This window comes from Myxine glutinosa, chromosome 5, assembly GCF_964187855.1.
Source record: "Myxine glutinosa chromosome 5, kmMyxGlut1.1, whole genome shotgun sequence".
Classification (NCBI taxonomy): domain Eukaryota; kingdom Metazoa; phylum Chordata; class Myxini; order Myxiniformes; family Myxinidae; genus Myxine; species Myxine glutinosa.
In genome coordinates, this window is record NC_136265.1 from 201,950,307 (window position 1) to 201,970,351 (window position 20,045).

The 20,045-nt window shown below is 44.3% G+C and overlaps 1 protein-coding gene across 1 annotated transcript in view; it reads left to right on the plus strand.

Annotated features, from left to right (window-relative positions):
- The window catches only part of PARP1 (poly(ADP-ribose) polymerase 1), a 90,822-nt gene that overhangs the window by 59,903 nt on the left and 10,874 nt on the right, over window positions 1-20,045 (plus strand). Inside the window, exons 12-20 of the mRNA XM_068115089.2 lie at window positions 2,019-2,151; window positions 6,399-6,594; window positions 7,775-7,903; window positions 9,097-9,180; window positions 9,469-9,591; window positions 9,702-9,827; window positions 11,913-12,011; window positions 13,535-13,687; window positions 15,166-15,293. Of these exons, the coding sequence (XP_067971190.2) occupies window positions 2,019-2,151; window positions 6,399-6,594; window positions 7,775-7,903; window positions 9,097-9,180; window positions 9,469-9,591; window positions 9,702-9,827; window positions 11,913-12,011; window positions 13,535-13,687; window positions 15,166-15,293 (1,171 nt within the window). The remainder of the gene's footprint in view (window positions 1-2,018; window positions 2,152-6,398; window positions 6,595-7,774; window positions 7,904-9,096; window positions 9,181-9,468; window positions 9,592-9,701; window positions 9,828-11,912; window positions 12,012-13,534; window positions 13,688-15,165; window positions 15,294-20,045) is intronic.

Below are 20,045 nucleotides of genomic sequence, written 5' to 3' on the forward strand. Positions count from 1 at the left end.
TAATCGTAACACTGCAATCCCTTTGTCGTTATTGCAAAGTTTCTAGATTGAAGCGGTGTATGGTTCATGAATCGATGATAAGCGGTGTACGCTACAAATAACGCGGTAGTACGGAATTAGCCTTGGGTTTTTTTTTTTAGTAATATCATTTTCGTAATAAGGATAACCTAACATTAATATTATAGTAAATATAATCGTAACACTAATCCCTTCGTGGTGACTGAAAAGTTACTGGAGGTTAAAATATAACATCTTCTATATATTACGTTTGTGGGGGTAGGCATGGAATACCTTAGGAAAGTTCAGAATGTGTAGGTTTTAATATGGACTGTGTGACGCCAAGAAAAAGAAACCCATTTTGATGTACATAAGCAGGGTAAATGTTCAGGTTAAGAGTTTGCATGTCACCATAAGGGGTGTGGCTTTGTGTTAACTAGTTCAAGGACATAAGATTAATAAATCCCAGTGTGTAATTGCCCCTGTGATTTTTCCCTTCGTTTTTATTTCATCAAAAAGGGCCGCCATTACAACAGCCATCAAAGCCCGACAGAAACCCAGTACATGGGCAAGTAAACCCCGACGTCATCGGAACATTCCTGAACAGAGATTGGAATCCGCCCCCCGACGACTCGTGACGGGAAGGCCACACCTTGACCTTCGTCATTGGACGTCAAGCAAGGCAGTGAGGCCAGCGCCCCGAAGATGACGATTGGTTGTGGTGATGGACTGATGTAATGGGACCATCGGTGATTGGACAGAGTGTGACGTCAGTGGTGGAACATTCGAGAGCAAGGAGAGCAAAAAAGAAGCCGTCTCGCCATCTTGGCCTCTTCTGGTCCTGGCGTTCGTTGGAGGAGGTCGCATTTTCTTTTGTTCTGGCTCTCGGCTCGAGTGGGAGCTGTTGTCTCGGGTGCGCTGGTGAGGAGACGTGTTGGAGCTTTGGAAGTTTTGCAATGTCGGAGGAGGGGGTGTTGTTGACTGTGGTGCTTTTCGGGGGAGGAGAGAGCCGCGTCTCGCTTGGCTCTGGAAGCGAGGAAGGGCCGGTTGGCTGCTTGTTCACTCACGCATGGGCGTTTTCGGCGCCATTTGTTGGTGTGCTTCCCATGCAGTGGTTTAGAGGCAACGAATGCCAACCCCCCTCGTTGAGACCAGAGTTATGTGCCAGCCGGCAGGAACATCATTTATTTTTATTTAATCTTTCCCCTTGTTTGTATAAGAGTCGGAGTGGAGACGTCTCAGTTAGGAATTATAGTTTTTACCTCGCCTTTCATTTTTGTCTCTTGCATTTATTTTCATTAAATCCTTTACTTTAGCATTTCTTTTTTGTATTGTGGATTTTGCTCGTCCCGTATTTGTGTTTGTGGGTTCGGATTAACCCAGTGTCGGCCGTACGATCAGATAAGGCTTCGGGCCTTTCTCACGTGCGCCAAAGACAATCCCGCCAAGGTTCGAAGTACGCCTCAGAGTTGAAGCTCATTTCGGTCATCCGTCACCCCGGGGTCTTAATCCCGGAGATGCGACAATATTAAAGTAGCAGCAGTTTTGTGTCACACTACGTCATTACGTCTATGATGTCATTACGCTGTACGATGGCGTACAACAGCTGCCTCCACTGACCGACATTTTAATTTATATCGGTCTTGATTAACTCGGGCCATTACTAGATTTGTCCTTTTGGTATTAAATGTGGGTAGTCTTTCACATATTTGGACTTGTCTTCCCCCCCTGCCCTCCCCCCACCCCCCCTAAACCTATCGCACACACCAGAGAGGTTTCCATTCTCTAACCATTAACTGGTGTTTTTAATTGTCATGGAATGTCGAATGTCTTCCTGCAGGATAGTATTGGCCATTGGCGGACAAGTTAAACAGTGACTTTTTAAACTGAGCTATATTTACTGTTTTGAAACATTAGCCGCACCTTCCTTCCCACAGCGATAAACATGCTCTTATTAGCTTTGAGTTGATAAATCCTTTTTTTTCTTTTGCTTTATTCTTGCCATTTTTGTGCTTCTGTAGGACTGGAGAGCACAGCACATGTGCATGAAGAAGGCAGCAAAATCTACAGTGCCACGCTTGGACAGGTGGACATAGTCAAAGGTACCAACTCGTATTACAAGCTGCAGTTACTTGAGGCTGACAACAAGAATAGGTGAGTAGTTTTGGTGTGTGTGTGTGTGTGTGTGTGTGTGTGTGTGTGTGTGTGTGTGTGTGTGTGTGTGTGTGTGTGTGCGTGCGCGTGCGTGTGTTCCTCACATTATGAGGAGTTATGTAGCTGCAGTTGTTTTCTTCATTTGTTTTATATATATTGTTACGGTGATGGGAATTGAACCAGGATTTGAATCCCACAGTGGACTGGATAGACACGCGGTCAAATCTTCTACCAGTCACAAATTCAGTGACAGATAGTCCTTGGGGCGGTACATCGTCTGTTGGGAAAGCCAAAAAGATCTTTACTTCTGTTTTTGACGCACAGAAACTGCAATGAGTCTGTCTCCTGCGATGTGTTCGTCAGTTTGAAAGGATGGCAGCCAATTGAGACCCTTGACGAACCACCACGTTTTTACCCTTTGAACGAGGGTTTTTGCACAAATTTCTAACAGTCGTGGTTTTACTTGTGCCATATTATATCATTCCCAATTCCGGAACACACACCGGGCGTGCGTGTGTGCGGGCGTGCGTGCGTGCGTGCGTAAGCGAAGGACCGCATTCGAATTTGGTGTGTGGGTGCAACCCACGTCAAAATCCAAGATGGCCGCCGCCATGTATGTCTGAACATTGTGAGATGAATATCTTGAAACATAAGCGAAGTACCAACTTCTAATTTGGTGTGTGGGTGTATCGAGGCACAAGGAAGAAAGCTATTGAAAATTGGGTCGCCACGTCAAAATCCAAGATGGCCACCGCCATGTATGTCTGAACATTGTGAGATGAATATCTTGAAACATAAGCGAAGTACCAACTTCTAATCTGGTGTGTGGGTGTATCGAGGCACAAGGAAGGAAGCTATTGAAAATTGGGTCGCCACGTCAAAATCCAAGATGGCCGCCACCATATATATGTCTGAACATTGTGAGCTGAATATCTTGAAAAATAAGCGAAGTACCAACTTCTAAATTGGTGGGTGGGTGTATCTCGGCATAAAGAAGAAGGCTATTGAAAATTGGGTCGCCACGTCAAAATCCAAGATGGCCGCCACAATATATATGTCTTTACATTGTGAGCTGAATATCTTGAAAAATAAGCGAAGTACCAACTTCTAAATTGGTGTGTGGGTGTATCTAGGCACAAGGAAGAACGCTGTTGAAAATTGGGTCGCCACGTCAAAATCCAAGATGGCCGCCGCCATGTATGTCTGAACCTTGTGAGATGAATATCTTGAAAAATAAGCGAAGTACCAACTTCTAATCTGGTGTGTGGGTGTATCTAGGCACAAGGAAGAAGGCTGTTTAGAATTGGGTCGCCACGTTAAAATCCAAGATGGCCGCCGCCATGTATGTCTGAACCTTGTGAGCGAAATATCTTGAAAAATAAGCGAAGTACCAACTTCTAATCTGGTGTGGGTGTATCTAGGCACAAGGAAGAACCCTATTGAAAATTTGGTTGCCACGTCAAAATCCAAGATGGCCGCCACCATGTATGTCTGAACCTTGAGCGAAATATCATATCATAGCATGTTTTCTGCGTCTTCCACTTTGTCAACTCACATCACTTCCCCGACGGGGGACCTAGGCGTAACGCTTGTTACCCTTCTAACGAGGGTTTTTGCACAAATTTCTAACAGTCGTGGTTTTACTTGTGCCATATTATATCATTCCCAATTCCGGAACACACACCGGGCTGACACTCTAGTAGTGGAAGAACAGGATTTATTAAAGAAGGGTGAGGAGAACGAAGAATAATTCAGAAAATTCTCACACAAAACTACTATTCCCCATGCCCACGATACTCTTGATGGCTTGCACAATAATTTTGACCTGCACATTCACAAGCAGGAGACAGCAATAATGGAGACGACACTTAAGAACCTGTCCACTCTATGGATGTGCATGGTGGTTTAGCGACGGCATGTTTGCAGAGCCTCATTCAGCAGGATGGCTACTTGTGTGTAGTCAGGCGGTGGCTAACAGCTCTTGACATGCGGCTTGTTCTGCCGTGTGGTATCTCGGACCATAACCTCCTCGCCCTTGCAGCGCTCATGAAAACGCGACGACCGTCTGGCCGTGGAGACGGAAAGAGGATCGCAGACAGGAGAGGTGGGGAGTGTGGGGGAAGAGGGGATTGCACACAGGGGAGAGGGGTGGTAGAGCGAGGAGAGTGACACTTCTACCTTGATTTGAGAGGGAGGAAGGGGGGGGGGGGGGAGAACCTGCCTTGACTTACTTCTGTTGTTCATTTATAAACTTGAAAGCGTTGAATACACTTCCCGGCTTGGGATCCTAGGATCTTGGGTTCGAATCCTGGTTGATCGCTGAATTGATCGATCGATCAATTGGGTCGATCAATTGGGTCGATCCTGGTTGATCGATCCCCCCCTTCACATGCCTCCCCCCCTTCACATGCCTCCCCCCCAAAGCCCTCTCCCTCCCACAGATCTCTCGATGTCTCCATGTCTCTCGGTCCCTGCTCTCAAATGTTGTGTTTGTGTCCTTCCCCCTCTCTCCCCATCTTGTCTACCGCTCCCGATGTTATTTGTTTTATGTGTCTGTTTGTCTTTCTGTGTGATTAATGTTCGCTCTCTCACGAGCCTCGATCTTGTATACAAAAAAAAAAAAAAAAAAAAAATTAACGCCAGGGGGGTTGACTCAGCCTGTCATCCTTCCGAGGTCGGCAAATTGAGTACCAGCTTGCTGGAATGAATGATCACGGTGTGTACCCCTGATTCAGAATAGGCACACTGTATCCCTGCGCATCGTAAGAGCGTGACCAAGGGTTGGGGTCAGGAAGGGCATCCGGCCATAAAAACATTGCCTCAAACGGGGAACCATGATTGTCATGGGGCCCGCAAAGCTAACCCCCGCTCTAGAGGGGAAAAATGGCCTGAAAATGCATGTTGTTGTTAGATAAAACCATGTGAGTCAGAAAGTGCTAGCCTAATACAAGAGGCCTCAGGGCTATGCGGTTCGAAGAAAATGGTGGAGTTTTGATGTTGAAGCCCCTCCCAGAACGGGTGAAGCCACTCCCTCAAGGGGGAAGCTCCACCCATGAATCAAAGAAGCTCCACCGACACCCACTCTATCCTGACAAACTGCATCTCTGAAATAAAATCCTGGCTTCAAATCAACTTCCTCAAACTTAACTGTGATAAATCTGAAATAATCATCATTGGCCCAAAAACGCTCACAAAATCCACCCATAACTTTGCCCTCAACATCGACGGTATCCCAGTATCCACCTCCCCTCTCATCCGGAATCTTGGCGTCATCTTTGACCAAACCCTCTCCTTTGACAAATACACTAAACAGATCACAAAGACAGCCTTCTTTCACCTGAAAAACATCGCCGGTCTCCACTCATCCCTCTCCTCCACGGCTGCAGAAACCCTCATCCACGCCTTCATCACCTCCCGTCTGGACTACTGCAATAGCCTCCTCTATGGTTCACCCTCAACAATCACCAATAAACTCCAATACATTCAGAACTCCGCTGCCCGTCTACTCACCCATTCCCGGACCCGTGACCACATCACCCCCGTCCTTTACAAGCTTGACTGGCTCCCCATCTCCCAGAGAATCCAGTACAAAATCCTCCTCTTGACCTACAAAGCCCTCCGTAACCTGGCCCCATCCTACCTGGCTGACCTCCTCTCCAGACACACTCCCACCCGCAACCTCCGCTCTGCTGGTACCAACCTCCTGACCCCCCCATCCGGACCAAATTCAGATCCTGGGGGGACAGGGCCTTCTCCATCGCTGCTCCCACCCTCTGGAACTCACTACCTCACACCATCAGAGACTCCTCCTCACTCACCACATTCAAAACATCACTCAAGACCCACCTGTTCAGCACTGCATTCAACATTCAACCCACAGCATTTAACCCCTGACTATCACTTCTCCTTCTCCCTCCTTTTGCTTTAAATATTTCCCTATTGATTCTTGTCTTTTTGCAATTGTTGTTTCCATGTTTTGTTATGCATTATATTTTGCACTCTGTCAAAGCGCCTTTGGGCTTCATGAAAAGCGCTATACAAAATAAATGAATTATTATTATTATTATGAATGAATGGACGGACGTCGGACGGACAGAGTGGAGGAGAGTATTATAGTGTCGATGACTGAAGTTATCAAGTCGATGAGTGTTTTTGCTGCTAACTGCCAGTGATGTGACCTACTTATGCGAGTGAGCTTTACGTTACATTTTGAATGACCTTATTCAGTTGATACTCTTGGCTTGCAGGTACTGGGTGTTTCGTTCTTGGGGCCGTGTGGGGACCACCATTGGAGGAAACAAACTGGAGAAGATGAATTCTCTGGAAACCGCAATTGATAACTTTGTGGACTTGTACGATTCCAAGACTGGGAATAGCTGGTACTGTGAGAAGTTTGTGAAATACCCGAATAAGTTCTACCCAATGGAGATTGATTACGGACGGGTAGGCTGGAGGCTTGTGAATACATTTGAAATTATCATTTTTGTCGCATTTGCTATTTTTAACAATACCATAATTATTTAATTATCATGTGTAAATTTGGTGTGACTTCCAGATATACAGGATTCATTCATTTTGTGTACAGCATGTGACTACTGGTTTGCATTATTGTTGAGGGTAAAGCATAAGTCACATTTGCTCTATGGCTAGGATACGGCGGCCGTACCCCCCCTAAATTGACAGAAACGTGCGGCGGCCGCAGAGTTTCTGAGGTGGCCTCAGGGTGGCCCTAGGGCGTATGGCTATCTCTTACAGGCCGTAGGGGTCGCCGTGGAATTATAGCGCGGAGTTATAACTTTTTTCATTTCTAGGTTGGCCGTAGCAATTCGACAAGCCGTAGCCATGACAACTGTAAGTGCTGTTATACATATGAAAAATAACTGGTATATATACCCACTCGTTACCGTCCGTCTGGCCGCACGTTCGTCTTAGGGCCGCCCTGCGGTCGCCTTGCGGGCACCTTGAGGCTACCTTGCGTCTGCCTTGAAAATTATATGGCCGCCGCAGGGACGCCCTAAGGTCACCGTGCGACATCAAATCAAAGACCGTACGGCACCCCCACGTTTTCGGTCTCCACAATTTCTAAATACCCCGTGCGGCTACCCGAAAAATAAAAACATATGTGACTGCTACATTGTGTGACCGTGGAAATACTGCGGCCGCCCTATAATTGCTAGTGGCCGTAGATTATTTAGACCCTACGGCCGCCGAGCCAAATGTGACTGAAGCATAAGGGGCATGGCTGTGCCGCTGATGCAGCGCCCCCTGTAGGTTGGAGCAGAATTTGAATTTGTTCAGTGTGCTGGCGATAACTCACCTACACTTCGTGAAAGACACCATGGGTTCTTTAACATCCACCATTTTATGGCAGCAAATGGAAAGCCCAGTTTAACGTCCATCCCTGAGGGACAGCACATCTTGATGCCTTGCCCTGCTTGGGAAACACCAGGATGACAGTTTATAGCTAGGTTGAGATTTGGACCCAGACTAGACGGCTTCGAGGCGAGTGCGCTTACCTGTAGGCTATACTGAGCCCACTCAGCAGGATAATTATGAACAATGATTCTTTGTCTGCTTCACTGCTTAATACGGTGTATCTCCTTGCCTGTTTTATTCACTGCAGGACAATCACGAGTTACAAAAGCTGACTCAATCTGCAGGGATCAAGTCCTTGCTGGACCCAGCTATTCAAGATCTCATGCAGTTGATATTTGATGTGGATAACATGAAGAAGGCCATGGTAGAGTTTGAGGTAGGCTCAATGTTTTGAACTTTTCAAATATTGTGGTTACATTACTTACTATGGGCGACATTATGTAGTGAATTTAGAAATTAAAAAAATTCTTTTATGCTTCTTTTGTTTGGGCAATCTATAAGTCGTTGGAACTTTGTTTTTCATAACTCAGTCAATGCATTTGGGATCTCAAGGTCTTACCTTTTTGTTCGCATCAAACAGTGGAGCTAGCTGGGCTTTAATTGCAACAGTGACATGATCATCCTGCTCTCATGTTCAATGTTTTGCTCAACATTCTTTTTAATGAGACGGAACAAAGAAAATATGACTAAAGAATAGGAGCTTTGAATAAGAATCAAATCTTTCAGAGCAAATGTCCTCACCTGCCTTTATCACGATGGGCATTGATGGGAGAAGATGACAAGTCATGTGATGTCGTCCATGTGTCCATTTGACCAAATTTTCATTGGTCCTCACGGCCTGGTAGGATACCTGCCTGCCATATTGCTTGAGCAGTAGCTTACCTTTCACCAAGTCCAAATGTGCTCGAGTCAGGGTGGGAATTATACATTCATTACTATTATTATTGTTGTTAATATTACTAGTATTAATTAATATATGCTTTGTTACAATTCCATCGTTGTTTTTAGCTCACCTGGAATGTAGTTCTGGGGTGCTTATGCGATGACGCGTCATCCGTCGGTCCATAAACACTTGTAACTTCTTCTCCAAAACCGCTGATGGGATTGTGACCAAACTTGGCACAAATAATACTTGGTATGTTGCAAATCAAGTTTGTTCACGGCATTAAAAATTGGGGTCTATCAGGGGTCTACACTAGGCTTGAGCCCCCCCCCCCCCCCCCCAAAATAGGAATTTGCTTTTTCCTCTGAAACTACACACGCTATTTCGATGAAACTTGACCACAACCTTCATCACCCCTGATGTACCACTGTTTGTTCAGGACAGAAGCTGTAGCTTACCTTGTAATGAATTACTTGTATGTTTTATGATGGCATTTTGATCAAAACTTGGACAACATATTGACAATAACTGACAAATTAATCAATGTCTATGTGTTATTTTTAAAAAATTTTACCACTGTCTCGGACTTGCTTTTGGCCTTTTGGTCATTCAAGCAAATTGAGAGAGTTTGGGAGTGCAAAAGTTGCTTGCATATGTGTATTAGTGTTCATCTTATCCCAATGCAGATTGACCTGCAAAAGATGCCACTGGGGAAGCTCAGCCGAAGGCAGATCCAAAGCGCTTACTCTTTGCTGGGAAACGTTCAGAAGGTACAATCTCTGTTTCTGCATCATGAAAGTGCCTTAGCATGCTAACAGGTACTGTGAAACAATAACAGATTGCTTCCTCAATTGCTTGGATTATATACTCACCCGTAATTGCTAAATTAAGGAAGTAAAGTTCATTGGCATTTTAAAATATATATATATATTCTACTTTGCGAATGTTTTTGATCCACTTGTGGTCAGTCTACTGTTGGTTTGTTTTGTTTCCCCGATCTTGGCAATATCCCTATGTGGACCATTGTAATCCGTGCCCGTTTTGTTTAACGTGCGCAGCTGCTCTCGCAAAGTTCATCCGAGTCCCAAATCCTGGATATGTCGAACCGTTTCTTCACACTCATTCCACACGACTTTGGCATGAAGAAGCCACCAATGTTAGACAACCTGGAATACATACAGGTGATGTGTCAGCTGTTTCAATCTGTTTGTATATACGGGATTGAGCATTTGCGCGTGTGCACACACCCGTTCGCTCATGCTCTTCCTTTGTGATGTTCTTCATTCTCCAGTCGAAGGTGGAGATGCTGGATAACTTGCTGGAGATTGAGGTGGCGTACAGCTTGCTCTCATGTAGCCAGGATGGTGATAAAAACCAACTGGATGTCAATTATGAGAGGTTGAAGGCAAAGATTGAGGTTTGTGGGTTTTTATGTCCGTATGCGTCCCGTATAATTGTTTCTTTTTGATTCGTCATTTTAAAAGCGGGAACAAGTTCATCTCGTGTAGTCGAGGAAAGTATTTGGATGAGGTTAGTGTTTGTTTAAAGGAAGACTCCAGACCCAATTTTTTTTAAATTATTTAAATCTTTAGAATTAGGTAATGTTTAATTTTTAAAAAGAAAAAAAAATCGATGCTAAATTAGTCGTAAAATGCGTTTTTAAAAAGGCACGATTAAAAAAAACCAGCTAGTTCTGGAATCCTTGTGACGTCACATGAGGTATAGATCTCAGCTGATCGCGGTGCACACACTGCATAAACATGGCAGACATGGCAGAAGAAGCAGTTTCTGACTCCGAATCGCTCTATTTCCTCCGATCTGTCGGACTTTTCAGCCGATGAATACGTATCAGAGGCTGAGGAAAGTATTGTAGAAGAATTTGATAAAGAACGGAGAGAATTTGGTGTTCAACCATATCAGTTTGAGTCGGAATACGCCGACGAAGATCCAGAGGCCAATATGGAGATCGAAGTGGAAAACGATGAAGCTGATGCTGGACGGCTCGCAGATTTAGATTACTGGTACGTGTTGGGCTAGCCTACTTGTTGATAGTTTCGGTTAAATATGCGAGGAATATTTATATATCAAGCGAGTGTTATTGCAGTTGTGGCCTTGTTTGATCGATAAAATGGTAAAAACCCGATCGCCTTGTGCCTGTATCATGGCGTAGCCACAGACACGCAGGCTGCAGCTACTGAGTGTGGTGTACAAATGCACTCGTCACTGTACGTCGGCGTTTCGTAGAATTTTGGCCAATTTATTTATATTTATGGCAGGCATGTTCCACGAGACCCTGAAATAAGACGATACATAAACAATTATGCTCGCATCCCAGGAAAAGGGGGGGGGGGGGGAGGGATAGCCCACATTTTATACATGACGCAAACGTCATTTACGATTTAGTGTAGGCCTAGGCCTATGCATTGCAAGTGTCTTTGGGGACACACAATGACAGTACACTCGCATTCGAGCCTGTGTTTATGATTATAATACCATTGTTTTTCTTGAATGAAAGGGGGGTTCATAATCTCTCAATTTATGGTTGTGTACATACTTTAAAGGGGCTCTTCAATCATGAAACGTTGTTTACACTTTGCATGCAAATATTGGTATAAACCAGCAAAATAAATTGGCTACCTATTATGCATTATATTTTGTTTCTAGGACTGCACTCCTAGTACTAACACAATGCCCAGCCTAATGTTATGGCCCTTTAGGCCACTTAAAGGTGCACTTTATTGAATCTTGCACGAGGTGACGTAGACTCTGTTGCAGTGATGTCACTGGGGTCACGTTGTGCTAGAACATGATGTAATAAAGCCAGCATGACGTCAAGTCACCTCTGAAGCCTGAGAATGACAGGATTTCGAACGTCAAAATGCGATGAGGATTCAATACAGTGCGGCTTTAAAAAATCCCTGTTTCTCATCAGCACGCACATTAGAAAACGGGAGCCGCATTTATATTTCTTTTATTTTCAAAATTACGCTTTTTCCCGCATAACCCCCCCCCCTTCTACGTACAAAAGGCTCCGAGACTTTACAGCACCTGTACAAAACACAACTATAAACCATTTAGAATCCGATATGCAGGACAATATAACTAGAATAGAAACACTACACTATTGTATTGTATTGTAAACCATTTGTAAAGTATTTCCGGCTTCCCTGATCACCTCGTGTGACGTCATACTGTGCATGGGCACGTGGTCTAAGATTTGCAAAAGCGTTTTCGTCGATGGTCTATAATTTTTGGCGCATTTAAGGTCGGATTACAAGGAAACAACTTCGCGGGTTGATTTTTAAATTTTTTTATAGATGATGTTATGTACTGATCAAAGATTATGTAGAAGTATTTAACTCAAAAAAAAATTGGGGGTCTGGAGTCTTCCTTTAAGACCTTAGGTGTATCCTGTATATGGTTGTCCTACGTGATAATATTGCTTATGCAAGTGGTACCATTGCTTAGATTGGACAACTGGGGTTCTCTTCTGCCTACGCAGGTGCTGGATATGGAGACTGACGAGGCCCGCGTGATCCTGGACTATGTGCATAACACTCATGCACCCACACATGATTCGTTTACAATTGAAGTGCAACAGGTGTGTACGCTACCTTGCCTCCTTTCAATGCAGCGATTTTCAAGAAAAATCCCTATTGTCTCATGAAATTTAAAATGTGTCTTCCCCACTCCAGTTTATTTATGTCATTGTGTTTTCTCAAGCGTAAAATAGTAGGACACATTTTGCTGCGTTCAACCTGTGTCCTGGAGTTAGCAGTGACCCAGGATAATTAGTTGTGCCTCACTGTCCCCTTTTGTTTAAAAACTACGTGTAATGTTTAACATGACCAGCTGCATGAAACCAGGAAGCACTTTTGATTGCCGCCTTTTATGCCTCCCACTTCTTCCGGTCGCACCTCCTCACACCCATCCAACACAAAGTTGCTCCCCTTCGTCTCCTGGATTATAGTCAATCTTGATGCGCTTATGCAATGCTCCTTATTACCAGTCAGTCAGCTGGTACTCATTTTGCTGACCTCAGGAGGATAGGCCGAGTCAACCCACCTGGGGTTATTTGAATGGCACGACAAGGGCTCAAACTCAGGACCCTAAGATCTTAAACCAGTCACGTTGACCATTAAGCCAACGTCAGGCTCACATGTCACTGGGAGTTCTAATAAAGAAGTCGAGAAACCTCTAGGTTAGACCTGATCCTCTCCAGTTTATTGCAGTTTCCCAGGTTAAAGTGATCTTCCAGGTGCTTTTTCTTTCCTATCTAAATCAGCTTGTGGGATGTCACCTTTGGTACCAAATATGTTCAATATCCTCCTTCAATAATAATACAGGAACCACCTTTAGAGGCCATTTTTTCCAGCAGAGCAGGGTTTGACCTTTTTCGGGCATTGTGGTCCCATTTTTGAAGCAATGTTTTATGGCCGGATGCCCTTCCTGCCACCAACCCTGTTAGTCACCTCTTGTGACACGCAGGGAATTACCAGTGAACTGGTACTCAATTTACCGACCTCGGAAGGATGACAGGCTGAGTCAATCCCACCTGGCGTTAATTCAGCGATCGACCGCGATTCAAACCCAGGATCCGAGGATCCCAAGCCGACACCCTAACCGCTAAGCCAACACCAGGCTCCCCCTGCCTCCTTCAATATAGGTACAAATATCTTGTCAAGGTCTTCGGATATCCCCTCAAGATTTTAGGTTATAAATTCAAAGATGTATCCGTGAGACCCTCTCATGTAATTTAGTACTTTTCATTTTTGGCTCACTTTGCTCAAGTCAAACCTGCTTCAAAGGGTCTCTTCTGAAGAAAAAAATACAATCCCGAAATGAGGAGACCAAGGAGGTACCCTGTAATGACCACTGTAGAGAGACCCTTGATGGGACAAGCTTGGAAGCTTTGTGCGAAGGGATGCCCAGTTCAAGAATCACGAGGCCATTGCAGCAACTCTTTCTCGTCTAATACCCCCATGCTCGTTCTGACTTTATCAGATGTTTTGTATATTGATGACTCGTTATTTAGTCAATTTCCACAATTCGTGCTGACTTTTATCAATTGCAGCATCCCCAACAGATTACCTCTATCCACCAATCACTTGTGCTTTGCAACAGATCTTCAAAGTGTGTCGTGATGGGGAGCGGCAGAAATTCCGGCCTTTCGAGGATGTTCCCAACCACATGATGCTTTGGCACGGCTCCCGTATCACCAACTTTGCCGGCATTTTGTCTCAGGGCCTGCGCATCGCACCACCAGAGGCGCCTGTGGTACAGCTTCTCACTCTGCTTGCACTGACCCACATACACCCACATCCTCTTGTTATATCACATGCTCTTGGACAGCTCGTGCAATTGGATTCGTTTTTAATTCATGCAAGTTTTTTTTTTCCCCCCCAAAATAAGCTTGAAGAGTTTTTGACATTTGTTATTCGACTTTACACTTTAATTAATGTACTTTAAAATAATGATTGAATTATAAAGAAAAGAGACAAATAGGCAAGATTTGCTCGACTAGCGTTTCATTCTGATCATTCCATTTTGACTGTTTACTGTTACGTCCCTTGCTATAGCATGCATTTTTACCCTTGCAGGAGGAGAGGGTATTGCATTTGGGTCCGTTTGTTTGTCTGTTTGTCCACACAAAATAAATATGATTTTCTCAGCAACCGTTGGTCCGATTGACAGGAAATTTCCACCATAGGTGCAACTCCACCTGTACAATTTTTTAATGATAATTATGACGTCATAGTTCAAGTGGTAAGGGCGCCATCTTGGAAAAACCTAAAAACTGCACCTCGATTCGCCAAAAGCGCCGCATAGAAAAAATTGAGACATGGCTCATTATAAAGAACTCTCCATGGGGAATAAAATATATTAATGATGATGTCATAGGTGCCTCCATTATGACGTCATAATTCGATAAGTACAAAACTTCATCCGGATAAGAAAATTTCTTGAGCATCATCTAGGGATAAATTGGTGGAGAAAAAAAATTAAAAATTATGACGTCATCGGTCACATGGTTCGGCCGCCATATTTGTTTTTAACGCAAAAGCCTTAAAAACCACTGAAATCACATCCTGGTGAGGGTCTGCAATCTCTGATTGCTCTTTCTTGTTATGACTTGTAAAATCGAAGATTTTTCAAGTAAATTGGTCGGCTGAGTTTGTTATTCTGTCTGTCTGTCAATCGCCTACAGGTCACAATTGTAAACCGATATTCACGAAACTTCACCAGATGGTAGCGTTGGAAGATTTGATAGTGATTTTTTAGGTCAAAGGTCATCTTGAGATCAGATTTCTAAAATTGTCATTTTTCATCCGATTGACTTGAAAATTAAACAGCAATTGCATAGTGCCTCGTTGAATTGGGAAACCAACTTTGTTTAAGGTAAAATGTCAACTCAAGGTCAAACTTCTAAAATCATTAATTTTGATCTGGAAAATCGTGAATTTTCATCCAATTGACTTAGAAATTAAACAGCAATTGCAAAATGCCTCATTGAATTGGAAAACGTACTATTTTTGAGGTCAAAGGTCAACTCAAGGTCAAACTTCTAATATCAATTTTAATCTGAAAAAATCATCAATTTAAATCCGATTGACCTGAGCTTTGATCAAGATTGTCAATTATAATCTTAATGAATTGGACAATTTGATGTATTTGATGAGGGGTGGATTTTGCAAGTATTGTGCTCTGCATGACGTCGTCTTGTTTTTACATCCATTTTCTTTCTGTTTTTGCAGACTGGTTACATGTTTGGTAAAGGTGTCTACTTTGCCGATATGGTGTCCAAGAGTGCAAACTACTGCCATGCAAACCATGCCAACCCGACAGGATTGATAATGTTGGCTGAAGTTGCCCTCGGAAACATGTGAGTTATGACTATTTGGAGAGTGCAGGGAGAGAGGCTGTATATGAATCTATTCTATACTATACTATACTATACTATACTATACTATACTATACTATACTATACTTTAACTTTACTAGTATCCAGCAATCTATTTATGAATGAACATGACGTGTTCCTGAAAAGTAGTTCATAAATCGAAAGTGACTTTCCTATAGATATAATAATGGGGGAAGCGTTCCCAAAACAATTTCCGGCCCGAAGATTCAATAATAATGGGGAAAATAACTTTGAAAAAAGGCACAGTAACAATAATGGGTTGGCAGAATGGCCACCAGGTACACACACGTGCATCTAAGCTGTCTAGCCTGAGTTCGAACCCTGACCTTTTTCAATATACTGTCATCCCGGTGATTCACAGGCAGGATGATTCATTAATGTGTGCGCCGGTGGACGTTAGGCATGGTCAAAGATGCCCATCCATCCCTCTGAAGCGATGTGTGGTGAGGCGCGTGGAGCCACACCAGTAATATAATAATACAAAAGTAATAATATAAATTAAAAGTTATTTATTTACTTATATCGGAAATTGCTTAAGGTTAACAAAATTAACAAACCTTTGCACTCCACTGGAAGGTATCACAGGTTGCGCACATACCATGATATTTTCTTTTTATTGCCCTCGTATTCACCGTTGTATTTCCATTGCAAGACAAAAATCAAGTGCCTTATCTGGAAGGTGGGCACCAGTGTCAAACTTTCTTATAATTCCTAATTTCTGTTCTAACGATATCACGTGTTTATTTTAAAATTCCACGATTTAAATTTTTGAGCAAAAGTCCATGACATCATGTTTTGAATTCGTAGTTTTAAATTGAGTTTAGCGAGGTTGAGCATACGTTTGTAATGTCGGGTTTTGAGGTTGTAAATCGAATATTTGGTGTCAAATATTTTAGTGTGCAAGGTTTCAATTTTCAGATGACACAATAACGTTTTCTAGATACGGATGCACTTTAATATGCATCATAAATTCTTTTTCCACAATATTTTTTAGTTCAGCACAGTTCAAAGGACTCCACACCATACTGCCAACATGGCTTTGTTACCTAATTGTCGGTATTGATGTTAGGCGTCGGTGTTGATGTTGGGCGTCGGTGTTGATGTTGGGCGTCGGTGTTGATGTTGGGCGTCGGTGTTGATGTTGGGCGTCGGTGTTGATGTTGGGCGTCGGTGTTGATGTTGGGCGTCGGTGTTGATGTTGGGCGCCGGTGTTGATGTTGGGCGCCGGTGTTGATGTTGGGCGCCGGTGTTGATGTTGGGCGCCGGTGTTGATGTTGGGCGCCGGTGTTGATGTTGGGCGCCGGTGTTGATGTTGGGCGCCGGTGTTGATGTTGGGCGCCGGTGTTGATGTTGTGCGCCGGTGTTGATGTTGGGCGCCGGTGTTGATGTTGGGCGCCGGTGTTGATGTTGTGCGCCGGTGTTGATGTTAGGCGTCGGTGTTGATGTTAGGCGTCGGTGTTGATGTTAGGCGTCGGTGTTGATGTTAGGCGTCGGTATTGATGTTAGGCGTCGGTATTGATGTTAGGCGTCGGTATTGATGTTAGGCGTCGGTATTGATGTTAGGCGTCGGTATTGATGTTAGGCGTCGGTATTGATGTTAGGCGTCGGTATTGATGTTAGGCGTCGGTATTGATGTTAGGCGTCGGTATTGATGTTAGGCGTCGGTATTGATGTTAGGCGTCGGTATTGATGTTAGGCGTCGGTATTGATGTTAGGCGTCGGTATTGATGTTAGGCGTCGGTATTGATGTTAGGCGTCGGTATTGATGTTAGGCGTCGGTATTGATGTTAGGCGTCGGTATTGATGTTAGGCGTCGGTATTGATGTTAGGCGTCGGTATTGATGTTAGGCGTCGGTATTGATGTTAGGCGTCGGTATTGATGTTAGGCGTCGGTATTGATGTTAGGCGTCGGTATTGATGTTAGGCGTCGGTATTGATGTTAGGCGTCGGTATTGATGTTAGGCGTCGGTATTGATGTTAGGCGTCGGTATTGATGTTAGGCGTCGGTATTGATGTTAGGCGTCGGTATTGATGTTAGGCGTCGGTATTGATGTTAGGCGTCGGTATTGATGTTAGGCGTCGGTATTGATGTTAGGCGTCGGTATTGATGTTAGGCGTCGGTATTGATGTTTGGCGTCGGTATTGATGTTAGGCGTCGGTATTGATGTTAGGCGTCGGTATTGATGTTTGGCGTCGGTATTGATGTTTGGCGTCGGTATTGATGTTTGGCGTCGGTATTGATGTTTGGCGTCGGTATTGATGTTTGGCGTCGGTATTGATGTTTGGCGTCGGTATTGATGTTTGGCGTCGGTATTGATGTTTGGCGTCGGTATTGATGTTTGGCGTCGGTATTGATGTTTGGCGTCGGTATTGATGTTTGGCGTCGGTATTGATGTTTGGCGTCGGTATTGATGTTTGGCGTCGGTATTGATGTTTGGCGTCGGTATTGATGTTTGGCGTCGGTATTGATGTTTGGCGTCGGTATTGATGTTTGGCGTCGGTATTGATGTTTGGCGTCGGTATTGATGTTTGGCGTCGGTATTGATGTTTGGCGTCGGTATTGATGTTTGGCGTCGGTATTGATGTTTGGCGTCGGTATTGATGTTTGGCGTCGGTATTGATGTTTGGCGTCGGTATTGATGTTGGGCGTCGGTATTGATGTTGGGCGTCGGGATTGATGTTGGGCGTCGGGATTGATGTTGGGCGTCGGGATTGATGTTAGGCATCGGTATTGATGTTAGGCGTCTATTTTAGAGGTAAATTTCCGGTGGGAATTTCATCACAATTGCATTTCTCATTCCAAGCTGTGGGCAAAAGTAAAAAGCCGTGCACATTGCACCACTCATTGTCTCTCGTCTCAGTTTCAGTTTCAATGTCACTGCAATTTCTTTATAAGCTCATAAGCAACGAAGGCTGGCCGTGGAGCCATGTTTCCTAGTGATGAAAGCTCACTGAATGTAGTTGTGTAGTGATGGGGAAGGCTGTCCAGCTTTTTTGTGTTGGTAATTTTCAGTAGCGATTTTCAGACTGAATGAGCACATCACATGCATGGGGTGTTAAAAAATTGTGTGGTTCCTTTCTTGCACCATGCTCACAGGCTACTTGGCAGCGGCCTTGCTAACACACGTACATGGGGCATTGTACTCTGGGATTTGACAGTTATGTAGTAATGTGCTTTGCTTGTTTTGGGGAGGTAATTGTGATGTGTTCCACATTTGTGATAAAGAGGAAGGAAAAGCTCCATGGTATGGTGATTATCCATAACAAGCTTGGTGTTGCAGCCGTCGTCTTGAGGCATCGCGTTTGAAAGGTGATACCCTTGTGCCCTTTGTGCTTGTTAGAACGCGTCTGACCACATTGGTGCAGTGTTTCCGCAAATCGAGCTAATTGCATGATAAAGTGCAAATTAGGATTTTTATTCCAACCGGGAACGCTCACAACCCCAAGCCGTTGTGGTTCTCTGGATAATTAGACTTTGAGCCGCGGTATCATTTCTTTATATGGTTAGCATTGGGTAAGTTAAGCTGGAGCATGCGAGTGGTACATCCAAGGGCTGTGCGGAAATAAGATCATCTTGACTTGACCACCCTGACACGTGCGGGTGGACACTTTTTTTTGTTCTATGAGATGGCATTTTCTGTAATGTTCTCCTTTATTGATGAAATTATTTATTTTCACCTGAAGAAGCCAACTGAAAATGTTTTCTCACCTTTTGCAACTGACTATTACTTGGAGATCACTGGAGTTATCCTGGTGGATTATATTTGTGAAAGAGGAAGAAAGAGGGAAGGGGACAGAGGTCGAGGTGCTTGCTCTTGGAGTAGGCCTGGGCGATAATGGGAAAACCTATCTCATTATCACGATACTCGTGATAATATTGTTGAGGACCTCGAGCCCATAGACGTACAGAGGGGGGTTAAACCCTTTTCCCCCTCGGGCCTTCGAGTCCACGAGGCCGCTACCCACTTTACACCCGTGGGGTGGATTGCGGAGCAATTCCAGCCGCCACCCCCGTAGCGAGCGTGCGGAAGGGTATCTGGTCGAATCCCCAAGTACCTTCTATACACACGCCACCACGAGAACGGGGACTGGGCCTCGCACGAGTCACGCTGGTCTGATACGCCCGAGTGGTTTGCGTGTCACGTGACTCGTGCCATTAATCCTTACTAGGGCATGCCCGTACTATATATATATCTAAAATTATATCCCCCCCCTCTATTTACATGGAATGGTTTGGTCCATTCGCAAAGCCAAAGCGAACGGCTTGCGAGTGCGGTGACAATCCCCCCCCCCCCCCCCTCTATTTACATGAAATGGTTTGGTCCAAAGCGAACGGCTTGCGAGTACGGTGACAATCCCCCCCCCCCCTCTATTTACATGAAATGGTTTGGTCCAAAGCGAACGGCTTGCGGAGTTTGGTAAAGAAATCGCCATAGCATGCACAACAATGTTTTTATGTTTTTAATTGAATTACTATCCGTAATGGCGCACGCTCTCACAGGAGCTCCGGAAGGTCGCATATCGCAGTTACGATGAATCGCAAATTAGTTTTAATTAGTTTTAAAACATAGTTTAACGCCAACATAGTTTGCAAACGTGAAATAAATGAATACGCTCTCAAATGTGCCATCCGAGGCAGAGTCTGTTCGCCACGTTCGGCACACGTGATAGCTCGCTGCTCTCTGATTGGTTGAATCGTTTTTTGGACATAGC